The 16,267-nt window shown below is 41.1% G+C and overlaps 1 protein-coding gene across 1 annotated transcript; it reads left to right on the top strand.

Annotated features, from left to right (window-relative positions):
- The first annotated feature begins 1,211 nt into the window (after positions 1-1,211).
- On the top strand, positions 1,212-14,880 carry PSMD12 (proteasome 26S subunit, non-ATPase 12). The gene is made up of 11 exons (XM_075178028.1): positions 1,212-1,409; positions 4,388-4,447; positions 4,891-5,019; positions 5,906-6,013; positions 8,177-8,281; positions 9,681-9,830; positions 11,325-11,459; positions 11,592-11,704; positions 11,892-12,066; positions 12,770-12,847; positions 13,655-14,880. The coding sequence occupies exons 1-11, from the start codon at positions 1,305-1,307 to the stop codon at positions 13,862-13,864; spliced, it is 1,368 nt and encodes a 455-aa protein (XP_075034129.1). The 5' UTR covers positions 1,212-1,304; the 3' UTR covers positions 13,865-14,880.
- Positions 14,881-16,267: the final 1,387 nt, after the last annotated feature.

The raw sequence follows: 16,267 nt of genomic DNA on the forward strand, positions 1-16,267 counted from the left end.
TAGCAACCAATCAGATTTTAGCTGTCATTTTGTAGAATGTACTAAATAAATAACTAGAATCTAATTGGTTGCTATAGGCAACATCTCCACTTTTTCAATCCTGCCGTTTAGTAAATATACCACTTTGTTGGTGTTGTCGAGTTATTTCCTAGTATCGTACAGAAACTTTACGTTTATTACTCAGGGATCTGTAATCAGGGTACACAACAAACCTGATCACACAAGAAACTACGGTGAAATCATATACTTTATATGTACTTCATATATGTCTCAGTGGTTAGCACTTCTGCCTCACAGAACTTGGGTCATGAGTTTTACTCCTGACCGTGGCTTTATCTGTGTGGAGTCTGTATGTTCTTTCTGTGTTTGTGCGAGTTTCCTCCCATACTCCATAAATACAATAGTAGGTTCATTGGCTGCTCTCAAAATGAACACTGGTGTGTGTATATTAGGGAATTTAGAGTGTAATGGGGGCAGGGACTGGTGTGATTGACAAATATTCTCTGTACAGTGCTGCGTAAATGGTGTTGATATATAAATAAAAGGTGCACTGTGGCTAAGTGGTTAGCACTTCTGCCTCACAGCACTGGGGTCATGAGTTCAATTCCTGACCATGGCCTTATCTGTGTGGAGTTTGTATGTTCTCCCCATGTTTGCGTGGGTTTCCTCTGGGTGCTCCGGTTTCCTCCCACATTTCAAAAAACATACTGGTAGGTTAATTGGCTGCTATCAAATTGACCCTAGTCTGTGTATCTGTGTGTTAGGGAATTTAGACTGTAAGCTCCAATAGGGCAGGGACTGATGTGAGTTCTCTGTACAGCGCTGCAGAATTAGTGGCGCTATATAAATAAATGTTAATAATAAAAAGATGATGATGATATCTTACACACACAGGAGTTAAGGTGACACTAATGGATGTGGCAGGTACAGGTATCTCATCTTTAGAAGTAAGAAAACCCCCAGCATGGAGGAGCCCTGGGCTTAGGGCCCCTGGCACTTCTAACAGAAACTCTGACATGTCCCTAAATACCCTGAATCTCTGGCCCTGTGTCATGTTCATCTATTATTTTGATCAATAAAGCTTGATGTTGAAGGAAGAAAAAAAAAAAAGTAACCTGTGGGAAAGGGCTTTGCGGCGTGCCATGTGACGTCATTTAGGCTGTCTTTGGCGCACGCCTGTCTCTTTGTCCTTTCTACATTGTCATCGAGGTCCTGCCAGATTTAGGTGTCCTTGGCGCCCGCCCGCTGTGTTCTACCCGGTACTCCCAGCTTGTTGCGGCTCAGTCTCTGCCCCGGTATCCACCATGGCTGACGATACGGAGCGCTCCGATGGCCGCATCGTTAAGATGGAGGTGGACTATAGCGCCACGGTGGATCAGCGGCTGCCGGAGTGCGAGAAGCTGGTGGCGGTGAGAGAGGGAGCGGGGGGATGAGTCACGCCGGCCTGGGGATGTAGGCCTTAGTATGGAGCTCCGTCTCCCATCCGTCCCCCCCTAATGTGTTCACATGGCGTCCTTCTTCCTATACACACAGGGGCTAGACGGAGTACTCGCCTATTTTTTCAAATGAAATATTTTATTTTCTGACATCATTGAATCAAAATCGGTCTATTTGGGAAATTTGTACATTGATCAATGTCATATATTCTGCAATGTGGAATAAAAACAGCTATAAAACATTGTATTATTATTTATATATAGAAAAGCGACTGTGACTGATTATAGAAGTATTCAATCACCACCATTTATTTATATAGCGCCACTAATTCCGCAGCGCTGTACAGAGAACTCATTCACATCAGTCATTGCCCCATTGGGACTTACAGTCTAAATTCCCTAACACACACACACAGACTAGGGTCAATTTTAATAGCAGCCAATTAACCTACCAGTATGTTTTTGGAGCGTGGGAGGGAAACCGGAGCACCTGGAGGAAACTCAAGCAGACACGGGGAGAACATACAAACTCCACACAGCCAGCGTGCAATCCCAATTCTAATACTTCTTCAGGGAACTGGTGCTTCCCCTTAGTGCAGCCAGGGTATGATGCAGTGTTCCCTGGTGTGACTCCATTATAAAACCCCCACAAATATTTTCCTCTTACCACTTTGTGATTGCCACTGAGATGGCTGTGAGCATCAGGACCAATAGTAATAAGCTGCAATCTCCGTGATTGTGACTTTGTTTCGATCCGTGTGGTCACAATCTCGAGTCTTGTGGCCGGGTCTGTGAGATGAACGGTGACGCTGAAAAATAATATTGCTCAAGTTGGATGGCTCAGTGGTTAGATCTTCTGCCTCACAGCACTGGGGTCATGAGTTTAATTCCCGACTATGGCCTTATCAGTGTGAAGTTTGTATGTTCTCCCAGTGTTTGCGTGGGTTTCCTCCCACACTCCAAAAACACACTGGTAGGGTAATTAGCTGCTATCAAAATTGACCCTAGTCTGTGTGTCTGTCTATGTGTGTGTTAGGAAATTTAGACTGTAAGCTCCAATGGGGCAGAGACTGATGTGAATGAGTTCTCTGTACAGTGCTGCAGAATCAGTTGCACTATATAAATAAATGATGATGAAGTCATTCCACAGGTTCTCAGTGGGATTGAGGCTTTGTCTGGACCTCTCCAGCTTTTGCTGTGTTTTTTTTTTTTTTTTTGTCATTCTTGGCTGGACTGCAACTGGTTTTCCTCCTGCATTTGTCTATATTTTGCTTCATCCATTTTACCCTCCATCATTTGCTTCTCTAAGAAACCTCAATAGCATTATGCTCCAGTCAACCATGCTTTACAGTAGGGACCGTATTTTTGTGATGATGTGTGGTGGTAGACACTTGCCAACTTTCTAATTTTCACCTCCTGGAGATCCTGGAGCTGAGGTCTGTAAGAGCAAGGGGATGTGGTGTCGCAAATAGAGTAATTCCCCCCCTGTCGGCAATGATACGATTGAGACCCCTATCTCGCCCACTTCACTAGGGAGAGGATATGATCTGGAAGAAAGAAATGCTCTCTGGGGGTCCGGCAGACCTTCCCAAATTCGTGAGCCTACCGCACATTTTGGGAGTGTAGACAAATATGGCTAAATATAGCACCTAGCGCTGAATCCAGGAAGCGCAAAATGGGTATAATACAACTTTTCATGTGGGTTCCATCAATAGTAGATTTTTTTCTTTTTTGGCCAGTGAGTTCACAAATGTCTTCCTTGCATGTATGCTAAGTTTTGGAGGACTGTTGTTCTAGACATATTCAAAGTTGCCTCTGATGGATTTGACAGCATATTATTACAAGTCTTTGAGATCGTCTATATTTCCTCTGGTTATTTTCAAAAATATTTTATGGGAGTTGTTTTATATTTTCATTGAACTCCATGGTGATACCCTTAGGTGGAAATGCTCTAACCAATTGTGGGATCTCTCAGATAGGTGTATTTTTATTGAAATCCATTTATTGATACTATAGTGAACTCAAGTCAATTACTTATGTGATCTCTGATGACACACTTACTGCACCAGGGTTTATTTAGGTGTATTTTAGTGAAAGTGGTGGCAAGTTTACTCTTTTTTTTTTTTTTTTTTGTAATTAAGAAAAGCTTTGTTTTGTGTTGAGCAGTGGTAAGAATTGTGGATTAAATCCATTTTGATTCCATAATGTGAGAAAATAAAGTTCCACTGGTATTAATACTAGCCACTTTATGTATGTGTTTGTGATACATATATATCAATATTTATAGATAAATAGATGTGATATCTGTATAAGTATTCATTATATTTAAAATCTCACTGAATTATCCTGTCAGGACCATGTCAGAGTAGACATGTTATTTCTTAAGTAGCTAAAGGGTTTCAAGACACCTTTTAATGAACGTTCTTATTTTTGCTGAGCAAATACCAGACATGGATTGGGTATTCGTTCTCTGTGGCCGTGAATCAGGCTGGCAGTCCCTGCATTTACTCTGCTTGCAAAGGCCAACCGACTTAAACTATGGGGGGCACTATATGGATAGCCCCACTTCCTCTTCATTTATATAATACCTATGAGATTTAAGTCCTCAGAACAAGCAGCTGTTTACACAGGGGATTTACAACCCACCAATGCGTTTTTTTGTCTTGTTTTTTTTTAATTGTGTAACAAGTTTACTTTTTGACCACCTGTTAAATAGGTGTTAGATGGAAAACTTGCGGTCAACCATTGGTATTTAATCTCTAAAAAAGGTTATTCTACTGTTGACATTCTATGGCTTAAAAAATCTTTGTTTAGCTTATTCACATATGACCCTGTGTGATGTTTTAGTTATGCTGCTATAGAATGCCAGGAAATTTGTTGTGTGTTTTCATTTATAATCTGGCTTTTTTTTCTATTTTACAAATGACTTATTCAATTATTTCCTTTTTCAGGAAGGAAAACTCCAGGAAGTGATTGAAACACTTCTGTCCTTGGAAAAACAGACTCGAACAGTAAGTATATAAGCGACTCTTTTACCTGTGGAAATCAATACGCTACTGCTGCAGTAATTGTAATTTATAGATATAGTATGGTAGTGTTTAACAGATGTTCCTGGGCCTGTGTGTGGTTTATTTACAGATTATGACAAGCACCAGTACTTTATCATCTTTGATTAAATGGGGATAGTCCGTGACCAGTTTGACCATCGATCATGGGAGTAATCTGCTGTTTGTTTAGCTTTGTGTACACATGGTGCTTCTGTCCTGACTGGTATAGAGTAGGGCTTAATCACACATAACTATAACGGAGTCTTCAGTCTGACATTTACTGTCTTTCCTATTTATGCTGGCAGTGTTTTTTCCCTTTTTTTGATTCTCTTCTCTTTCCACCAGGTGCATATTTTAAAGGGGTGTTTTTCTGTATGATGCTCATGCAATGATCTTGTCTTCTGCAGGCGTCTGATATGCTGTCCACGTCTCGTATTTTGGTGGCCATAGTGAAAATGTGCTATGAAGCCAAAGAGTGGGACCTGCTGAATGAAAATGTTATGCTCCTTTCCAAGAGGAGGAGTCAGCTCAAACAGGTCAGTGACCGCGACCTTCCTCGGGGGACATTCATAATAAAAGGTAGCTCTATAATAGGTCAGTGACCGCGGCCATTCTCTGGGGGGACATTCATAATAAAAGGTAGCTCTATAATAGGTCAGTGACCACTGCCGTTCTCAGGGGACATTCATAATTGCCCGTTTACTCTGCACAATTAAGTCTCATAAATATGTCGCGTGGGCTGGCGGACATAATTAGGTGTCGCTCACATTTTCCCTCAGGCCTTAATGGATCATCATCATCATCATCATCGTCGTTATTTATTTATATAGCGCCACTAATTCCGCAGCGCTGTACAGAGAACTCACATCAGTCCCTGCCCCATTGGGGCTTACAAATTAAATTCCTTAACACACAGACAGGGACACACACTAGGGTCAATTTGTTAGCAGCCAATTAACCTACCAGTATGTTTTTGGAGTGTGGGAGGAAGGAAACCGGAGCACCCGGAGGAAACCCACGCAAACACAGGGAGAATGTACAAACTCCTCACAGATAAGACCATGGTCGGGAATTGAACTCATGACCCCAGTGCTGTAAGGCAGACGTGCTTACCACTGAGCCACCGTGCTATTCATGCCGCTAGATTAATCATTGTGTGTGATACAGAAACTTGTAGCTAGATTATATTTTAAAATACTCTGTATATTATTTTGGAACCATAAACTATACATGCTACATAACAGCATAGGTCCTTTAATACATGTTTGCTGTGTGCAGTGATCTTTTCATGTAGTCCCCAGTTGACTTTTATGGCAAGGTTTTTTTATTTTTTATTAATTGCAGTCCCAAACTTTATGATTGTAACGGGGCGTTAAAGTATTCAGTATCTATTTCACATTCATGTTTTTGCATTTGACACAGGCCGTGGCTAAGATGGTCCAGCAGACCTGTAAGTACGTGGAGGAGATCACAGACCTTCCAATCAAACTGCGATTAATTGATACATTGCGGACGGTTACAGAAGGAAAGGTGAGAACTCTGGACCAATGCATTTCTGTTCTTCACTATAGTCTCCTATATATTTCATGGATGATTGTTTTTACACTATTACAGTCATATAATCTGGGTTACTGTCATCTAGCCCAGAGGTTTCTAGTTCTGGTTTGGTAAAATGTCTTATGGATTGAAATACACTGAAAGTTTTTTCGTCCCGGAGCCTTCAGCCAGTCTGCCTCTATAGTCCTTTCTGATTATCGGAGGGTTTAAGAAGGGCTAGAAATTCTATTCCATATTTCAACCAGGAACCTGCTTAATTTTTTAGCTGTGCATTTGATCCCTCTCTCCTTTGGACTACTAAAATAAATATAGAGGTAGCCGAAGTCCTCGTTACAAAGGATAACTCCACCCAAACATGAAACTCTGTTTCATAACTTAAACATTACTTGCTCATCTGGCGGGTTCCCTGATACCTGCCGCATCTTGGTAATGCTATCCTTGCTCCTACCAGCGTTGTGTTGTCAACAACATACTGCCAGTATGGAACAGCCTGTCTTTTGTATTCTGAGGAGATCATTGCTGGTGTTTTGCAGACATCAGTGGGACCCGTGGGAAGTTCTGGGTGCGCTTGGCCATTGGGAGAGAGTGAGTGTGTGCACATCACACACGGGTGCCTCCACCTAGTGAACATAGAAGGTAGATGAGTGGGCTGAGTGGAAGATCTTGGTATGGGAGCTAGGGGGGTTAGAGAAGGTAACGTGAGTAATGGAACGAGCACTAATAAAGTTAAAACTGCTAGTCCAACCAAATACAGTATAACAAATGCTGAGATGTGGATTAAGGTACTATGGAATGAGTGGAGGTCGGTGTTGGACTAAGTGTACAGATGGCGGTAGGTAGGGCAATAGAGTAGAAGTGGGGAGGGATTAAAGGATCAGGATATCAGGAGGGCGGTATGTTCAGGGAAGGGCTGGCAAATTATACGTTTTAAAGGGAAAAAAAATACAGGTGACCCAACCCAAGGTAGCCCACTTTGGGACTGGCCCGGGGGGGCATATGCCCCCTGCCCCCCAGCCCAGCCTGCCCCTGGGTATGTTGTAAGGGGGGGTGGTTCCAGGGGATGTGTGCAAATGATAAGGAAAGTATAAGTAGCTGAGGAAAAAGTAGGGTTGCAGTTTGTATGTGGAAAACTTTGTAGGATGGGATATTCGAGCGTGAAGTGGGCAGGAGTTTTGACAATTGGAAATGATTGAGGTTGAGTTGGATATGACCGGCAGAGGGGTGTGATAATGTAGAGATAAGTTCATAGTTAGCAGAATAAATTAAGTGATGAGTAATACATTTAAAACAAGATTGGAATAGCTTGTAGTGAGAGGGATAATAACTGGTTTACTCTAAGTCTGTAACAAGTACAATAGACATAAAATAAATGAAAATCAAACTATTCATAGTGTAGGATTCTTCGCAAACCCGTTGCACCATGTTACGTGGCTTTCTCGGTGGTGGAATTGTAAAATTAAAGCCATATGGTGGAGTGTGTTTTTTTTATTTTTAATGTAGTATAATCTATAGCATACATTTTTACGTCACGTCTCTGTCGCAGTTAATAAATAGGTGTTGGAGGTAAGAGAGTTCTATGAATGAAATAAAATGGAAAGTCCACAAACAAAAATAAATCATATTACCTAATTGATGATATGATTGACACATTACCGTGTTACAATTTTTTTTGTCTTCTGATATGAATATAATGATAAATTAAAGTTGTTTCTAACTTATGTATGGAGATTCCAGCTGGCTTGTAACAATTCAGTACATTAGTACTTGGCAGACACCCACAAATATATTTACCATTAACCATTCGGCTGCAGAGAAGCTGGTAAATTTAAAGTTTTTTTTCCACCATAATGCAGCAAAAGGGAATACTATATTTGCAGATCATCTTATTAACAATAGGCGAAAAATTGGATGAAATTAGTGGGCGTCATATTTGAACTTACCGGTGTCTGAGCGTGTGTTGATGTTTCTGGTTACAGTGTAGACCACTGGTTTTACATGATGTCCTAGCTAGGCTGCTGATATCCCGCTGTGCTTGTCAGCTATTTTGCATAGTCTACAGGCCACACTGTGGTGATGGGTCTTAGCTGCCTCTGGCTGGACTCTGTGTGCAGTGATCACATTATCTGTCTCTTTCAGATATATGTAGAAATCGAACGTGCTCGGCTCACAAATACCCTGGCTGGTATAAAGGAACAGAGTGGGGATGTGACTGAGGCAGCCTCCATCCTACAGGAACTTCAGGTAACGCACACCATGACGTGAGGCACCAGTGCCCTGAGCAAGAGCAAGGTCCTTGGTCAATTTGTTCTGCTTTTATATTTCATCGTATTTTGTAGAATTTGTTACTCTGACTGTCTGACACTGCAGAGTTTTGTAGCACCTTACAAATAAATAATGACGATGGTGATGTTTGTAGATTCTTATTTATTTATGCCTCTAGTTTGCGCTTCCCGACACTCTTAATGTTTTACGGGGCCCCGCGGGGGAATAACCGCTAAGGTTGGTATTCTGAAGTGTCATAGCAATCCAACAAAATCAAGTCCAGATGCTGGCAGTGACGGAACACGTCTTGCGGAATCCTGCGGACACGACTGTTTATGTGCACCGCAAAGATCAAAATGATGGGATGTTCGCACAACTTGCAGCATCCTATAGATTACACTGAACACATTCCTAAAGTACATCACAACGCCAGCGCAACAAGTCCGCCTGTGTCAGGATGGGTTGTTATGACACTTCAGCATAGCAAATGGCAAAAAAACATGCAGTACAGAAGGTAAGCACATACAGATAAAGTATAATACACTGCACATAGTACTACCAGGGTTCAGGTGGACATAGTGTCTTATATTTGGAGCCTGGAAATATGATTATTCTCCTCTACCATGCAAAGTATAGAAGTAAAATATGGAGTTTATATAGCAAGTAACCAATAGCTGCCAAAAAGCATTGAGCTTTGTATATTAGACAGTTAATGCCAATTACTGTATGATTGCCATGACTCTGCACACATGGGCATTTAAGGGGTTATTCTGTCGCTGTATGCCCCAAGGGCTCTTTTCTACACTTGTATACAGGGGTGTAAATGTCCCCCAGTTGGGCAATGAAAACGATTGTTGATTCGCATTTGCAGGCACATGGATAGCTGTACCACACAGTTCAGACTGTGTAAAACATATTTCTCTATTAAATATCTGGTTTACAGGTCTGGATGTGTGATTCCATGTGGAGGTATATGTAATATCTTCTGTGTGCCACCATTTGGAGATGTTCTATGCAGTATCTCCTGTGTCTCTCCATGTGGAGATGTCCTATATAATCTCTTCTGTGTCTCCTTGTGGAGATGGTGGTCTATGTAATATCTTCGGGTTGGGTACTTTTTATGATTATCGGTACCACGACAGGGATACTCATTCGTCGGCAGGGTTTCAGGTCCGTGTTTCCAGGTGTCGGTATTACCAGTCTGCCGGGGAATACACCTTTAATCGTTTTAAGGATTACCACTGTTATCTTCGGTGTCTTCGTGTGGCCTGGTCTATGTAATATCTTCTTTGTCTCCTTATGTAGCTGTTCTATGCAGTATATGCTGTCTCTCTCCAAGTGTATATGTTCTCTGTAATATCTTCTGTGTGATTTCCAGGTGGAGACCTATGGCTCAATGGAGAAGAAGGAGAAAGTAGAGTTTATCTTGGAGCAGATGCGCCTGTGCTTGGCTGTGAAAGATTACATTCGCACCCAAATCATCAGCAAGAAAATCAACACTAAGTTTTTCCAAGATGAGAACACAGAGGTAAATCATTTCATTGTATCTGTGATGAATCTACTGGTTCGTTACGATCCTTTGATTATTCTAATGGTGCAGAGTGTTCATCACATCCCTAGAAATGTGGCTTATCTATGCTATCTGGCCTGTAAGAAGGTGTTAGAGATGTGCAGCTCACTAGAGGGGCCTACATTCTGCAGGATGAAGTATAGGAGCCAGGATGAATGACCTAAAGTCAGATGTTCTGCAGCCTCACACTCATCTGTAGAGTATTTCCAGCTAGAAGGTGTCATTTTGCTCTATGAGATAACCATGTAACACTGAAGCGGGCTGCAAATGTAAAATGTGCTGGCAGATTTAGAGTTGGTAGGGGTCGAGTACTAGCTCAACTCTAAATTGCAGTGTTAAAATAAAGCGCCCACTGCGTCTCTCATCCACAACAGTCACCTGCTCCCACTCACACTTAGAGCTGCACTCACTGTGGCCTCCCTCACACCACTGGACTCCCCTAGCCTTCAAATCTTCTCTGAAAACCTCCTTCAGACAAACTTATCCAATTCCCAAACTACCTTCCTAACCCCCCCCCCCCCCCTCCCAAGGCTCCTACCTGATTACCACCCCTTAGTCACATGTGTTCTCCTTATTTGATCACCCAGCACTCTGACCCCCAGACCAATACTGCTGTGAGACTGGATCACTAAGCACATTCTACCTACCAATATGCAGCACTTATCCTCATGTATCAGACTCCCATTGTCTTATAGATTGTAAGTGTGGGCGCAGGGCTCTCTTATCTCTGTCTGTTAATACACGGTCTTGTTTTATTACTATTTTTTTTTCCTGATTGTAAAGCAATATACTAATAATCAACCTGTGCACAGGCTCAACTTGCGCTGGTTTTCATTAATTGACTTATGCCCTGATTTGCACCTTGCTGCTCGTTCGGCTATTCCTAGATGTGTAGTGTATAGCACTGCTTTGTATATAATGTAATGTTTGTATGGTTTTGCTGTAACCACTGCGGACCCTATGTGGCTCTTTTATAAGTAAATGATGATGATGGTAACTATTGTCATGAGGGTTACAATTTCAAATGTCTCTGCTAAAACTCTGTGCTCCAGCCTTGAGGAAAGAAAGTTGACATGTAAGACCCCATAGTTATAAACGTATTGAGGTTCCCAAGCTTTCACATGAACCTAAAGTTGATGACATGGACCATTTCTCACTCGCTGTATAGGAGAATGTTTCCCCTAGAGAGTTACAATCTGCTGTCCTTATTGATCATCAGAGTAGGACCCTCATCGCTGTGGGTTTTCCTCTGTGTTCATAGTGAGCCGACGGGCTACAAGAAGTGTGCACTGCGAGGGTGATGAAAAATGATTCTGTGCTGAACTTGGAATTAGCTGTGTCGGTGACACCTTTGCTTTAATTAAAACTTTCTCCTGCTGAGTATCCAAATTCTACAGCACCTGCCTGGTAATGTGGTGATTAATCATGTTTCCCAAATCTCGCTCCCCCCAGCAGCTGAAGCTGAAGTATTACAACCTCATGATTCAGCTGGATCAACATGAAGGCTCCTACCTGTCCATATGTAAACACTACCGGGCCATTTATGACACCCCCTGCATCCAGGCAGAGAGTGAGAAGTGGCAACAGGTAAGAGTCTGAGCTTCTAATTGGCTCTGTAGAAGTTTCTAAAGAGATCAACACCATTTATTATTATATTTTAATATTCTAACCCTATATGGTGCACACGGCAGATACCTGATAATTGTTTCCTACAAACAGGCCCTGAAGAGTGTTGTGTTGTACGTCATTCTGTCCCCGTACGACAACGAGCAGTCTGACCTGGTCCACAGGATAAGCACTGACAAGAAACTGGAAGATATCCCCAAATATAAGTGAGTTTATTTGTGTAAATCTTAAACCTTTCCCTGTCACGTGATTACTACAGAATGGTCAATGACTAAAAATCCGCTCTTGTGCGGATGGACCAAATTTATGGCCGTTGTGTAAAGTGGGCGCAGTGCGTATGATGCTTTCTTCAAAATATTGAACGGCTCTCGCCTATGTCCTTGTGTTCTCCAGGGATCTGCTGAAACTTTTCACCACGATGGAGTTGATGCGGTGGAACACGCTGGTGGACGAGTACGGCAAGGAACTGAGAGAAGGCTCCCTGGACAGCGTGGCTACAGATGTCTTCAGCTGCAACGAAGAGGGAGAGAAACACTGGAAGGATCTCAAGAACAGAGTAGTGGAGCATGTACGTTTTACCTGTCATGGGGCTTTTCCAAATAGAGCTGGACAAATCCCAGCACTCTAGTAGCTGCCGCACATGATACAGGAGTGTTTTCTCTGCATTGCTAAAATCGTGTGGTCGGCTTTAGATCGGGATTGGGCAGACTGGCCTATCAGTTGTGGTGGGGCTACAAATCCCAGCATACACTCTCTACCCCAGATATAATCTCTCATTCCAATAAAGATGTTTATTACACACCACCTCAGAATGTCATCCAATCTATAAAACAATGTAGTCTAGAACAAAGAGCCAGTTAACAATAGAATGTTATGAAGAGATTGGCTAAAGATAATGGTTTTACCCCTCCTTGTATGTTTCTGGCCCATGTGACAGAAAAAATAACTATGCTTTATCTGTCTCCCAGCAAACAGACTACTGCTAATCAGTATCTGTACCTGTCTGCAGTGGAGTATTTTATTAATTGGCCACTAAAGGCCTTAGATCGTATTCATTTCTGTGTCCTCTCTTCCACTTTACTTAATGTTTACCACGGTCTTTCTGCTAAACCAGCCAGTAATATGTTACTGCAACAGCTTAATTGAAACATCTCTAAGATTTTAGCTGTTGAGGCAACTTATATTAGAAATACAGTTATTTCTATGTGATTGAAAGGTATTCTTCATCATCCGTTACCGGTTCTCAGTGTGCATTTCTGGTTTTTTTACAGAATATAAGAATTATGGCAAAATATTACACAAGGATTACAATGAAGAGAATGTCCCAATTACTGGATCTCGCCATTGATGTAAGTAAGCAGCGATCATGTACGGAAACGAATAATTGGTCGATGAAGATGAACATGGAAAAAAGTGGATCGTATTCTGAAAAAGAAATATAAAAATCACTGTTTCTTCAGATCAACCAGTTATAGCGCTTGTGGGATTCACTATTTGGCTCAATGTACTATGTGTCACTGAATTTATATAGTAACGCTTCATACTGCATGAACGACACACACTGGGAGGAACAGTAAGATTAAACACTATGGGGAAAAGGCCTCTGTTCCGAAGAGCTTTCAATCTAATGAACTATTACATTCTAATTGGGTGGTTGAAGAGAGATACCGGCAGATAAGTTTCCATGTGTCCCCAAAAAAAAGGATGACTGTTGTTTCTTTTGAGCAATTTGGTCCTTTAAAAACAGACAATGGTCTATACTCCTTGTTGTCTATCAGTGACATATTGTAAACGTATTCATTTATCTTATTATATCAAGAAGAGTTACTACACAATGTGTTCACCCCGTCTCAGTGTAGTATTATGTTAGTTTATTTTAATGGTATGGGTTTTGTGTATTTATCGTTTGTATCGGCAATTACGTTTGGTATATATTTTAGGACAGTTTAATTATTTTGCTTCCTTTGTCTTCTAGAGATCTAACCATGGATTTGTTTGGTTCTCTGTGTGGTTGAACCAGTTCTGAATTGAGAACATTCTTGAAAAATAATTGAAGTATAGTTTAGTGATACAGAGTAAAACGTCTCTGAATGAACACCTGTATAATCGAGATTGGCTGTTCAGTTTGATAGCTGTTGTTTTGCTTTATTTTTCAGGAATCTGAAGAGTTTCTCTCCAATTTAGTCGTTAACAAGACCATTTACGCCAAGGTGGACAGATTGGCTGGCATAATCAACTTCCAGAGGCCGAAAGATCCCAATGACCTGCTTAATGACTGGTCCCAGAAATTAAACTCTCTGATGGCGTTGGTCAATAAGACAACACACCTTATAGCCAAAGAAGAGATGATCCACAATCTGCAGTGATACAGGCAGCGCCGTTACCTGAATAAACTACTGGTGGGCACGGTGCCCGTCTGTAATGGGTTCTAGGCCATGGGCAACACAAGGCTTAATCCTAGGCTTCTCCAGTGTATAAAATTATGTTTTTTTTGTTACTTTGTAAGTCTGAGAGCAAGGAATTAAGGAATAATGTTTCTTTTTTTTTTTGTTATTAATAAAATACACATACTATGGTCTGTGCAAGCAACGCTGGTATTGGACGTTTATTCCATTGCCGTTGTACTTTCCTCTAAATGGGCTATAAATCATCTGTAATGAGCACATATATTTATCCAAGAGAAGACCATTAGGCAGGTAATATCAGAAAAGATCTGAGCTCTTTTATGGAGAACAAAACTTGGCCACACACAAAGCAAAAGGACATATTTATTAGTACAGCTGTATTAGACCTCAATTATTGTTTTGTTAGATGCAAATTATTTGGATGTACTTCCCCTGCCCCACCACCATAATGTGACTGCTGTATGTCTATCATTGAAGAGCTGTCAAGTCATCAGTAGGGACTTCCTGCTGTGTATGTCATATCTTCTGGCTGGTGGACAGAATAGGGTCATGGTTTGACATATAATAAAATAATCTGCTGGAATAACACTGGGGTGGATGCAGTTAAATATATTTAATGATTTTATTGTACAAAGATAAATAACTAGGTCATCATGGTTGACGTATGTGCGAGTGGCCAAGTATGCCACACATCTTACAACCATATTCCACTGTGTCTGTGCAGATTAAGGTAGATCATTGATACTAAACGAACAATATAAGCAAACTGAAAGCCGTTTATTCAGCCAGGAACATCTGAGCCAGAGATCTTGTTGGTGAATTGAGCTTGTGTGTTCGCCTGTTACATTAAGCATCAGACAGCTTAATTTACTGCTGAATTCACCAAACGAGAAGTGTCCCTTTTTAAGCTGATTCTTGTTCACCTGCGATATTCCTGACCTGTCAAGTTATATAGAAAATAAATCTGTTTTCCGCAATTTATTGGTTGTTCTTAAAGTAAAACAAATGCACACATTTCACTGAATCTGTTAATATACCTGATCATTTTATCTTAACCACAGGTAACAAGGAGTAAGCAGTTCCTCTGTATATCCATCACATTTATCCAGTGTGGAATAAATGCATATAAAAATGTTAACAACCAACAAGTAAGGGCTGGAAGTACATTGTAAACCTTTACTCAGACTTGTGTTCTAGTTATGCTGTAAGTCTATTTATATTGCCTGAAATGACAAGGATAGGTGGGCATGTACGACATTGCTGAGAAGGTGACCTTGGGCGAGGTAGCCGACCACCAGATGACTTCTCGTGGTACACAGAATTTGTAATTAGTAGAAACATTGCACACTATCTATTGTATCTGGTCATGGCCTTGGTGTGGATAAAAACTAGCCCAGGAAAGACCCCAGCACTTTCTTACCTGTAGTGAGTTTTGTGTAAAAGTCTGACATTTGGTTATTCATGTTTTAAAGTAAATTACAACTGTGGGCATCCTTCCTTTTCTCAAAGCTTTGCCAAAGATGACCTTTTGAAACTGGCAAATGAGGACTAAAGCGTCCCTGTAGGAGAAACCTTTTTTTCCTTTTTAAGTGTCTCCCTTTATTCTGCTGGAATGTCCATGATCATTTTCCTCTGGGTGGAAGCTTTTAGGGACATTGAAGTACCAACATGTCTCCATTTACTAAAATTTAAAACTAGCTGTCCTTTTTCTTCCAGAACTGATAACCCTCGTTGCACCTTGCCAGTCTCTGCTCTCCCCAATCTTTGTACCTAGCTTGACAACCCTCACACCAAGTTGTTGCAGAGTCTGTAGGAGGATCAAATCACCAGGCACGAGGGAGAGGCAACCTATGTACTTAATTAGAGAAACTGGGATTGTCCATGAAACAAAGCAATTATTCTGGCAATAGAACTAAATCTGGTAATTTGTTTTTCCCACAAATATTGTCATTAATGCGTGGAATCAATTTGGATTGGGGTGGCCAGTATTATTGGATGACCAATAATCAAATTGTGCAGTTATTAGCCTACCGCAATGCTTTTGTTCCCTTTGTGATCAAATAGCTAAAGACATTTTAAAAAGGGGTCAAGCATTAAAAATGTTCATGAATTGTACAGTATATAGTGCTGTGAAACGGGTTAAAAACCAGTGAGGGGTTTTAAACGCCTAAAAAAAATAAAAAATAAAATAATTGTTAGTGAGCTGGCTGCCACAGATCATCATGTTGCTAACAGTGACTATACTAAAATTGATAAATAATCACAAATATCAATGCTGCTATTGTTGTTTATGGGCAGCTTCTATGTGCCCGCTTCAATTTTCACAAAAACAACCATCACTATGTTTGATATTTACATTGTTGA

This window comes from Mixophyes fleayi, chromosome 6 (assembly GCF_038048845.1).
Source record: "Mixophyes fleayi isolate aMixFle1 chromosome 6, aMixFle1.hap1, whole genome shotgun sequence".
NCBI classification, from domain to species: Eukaryota; Metazoa; Chordata; class Amphibia; order Anura; family Limnodynastidae; genus Mixophyes; species Mixophyes fleayi.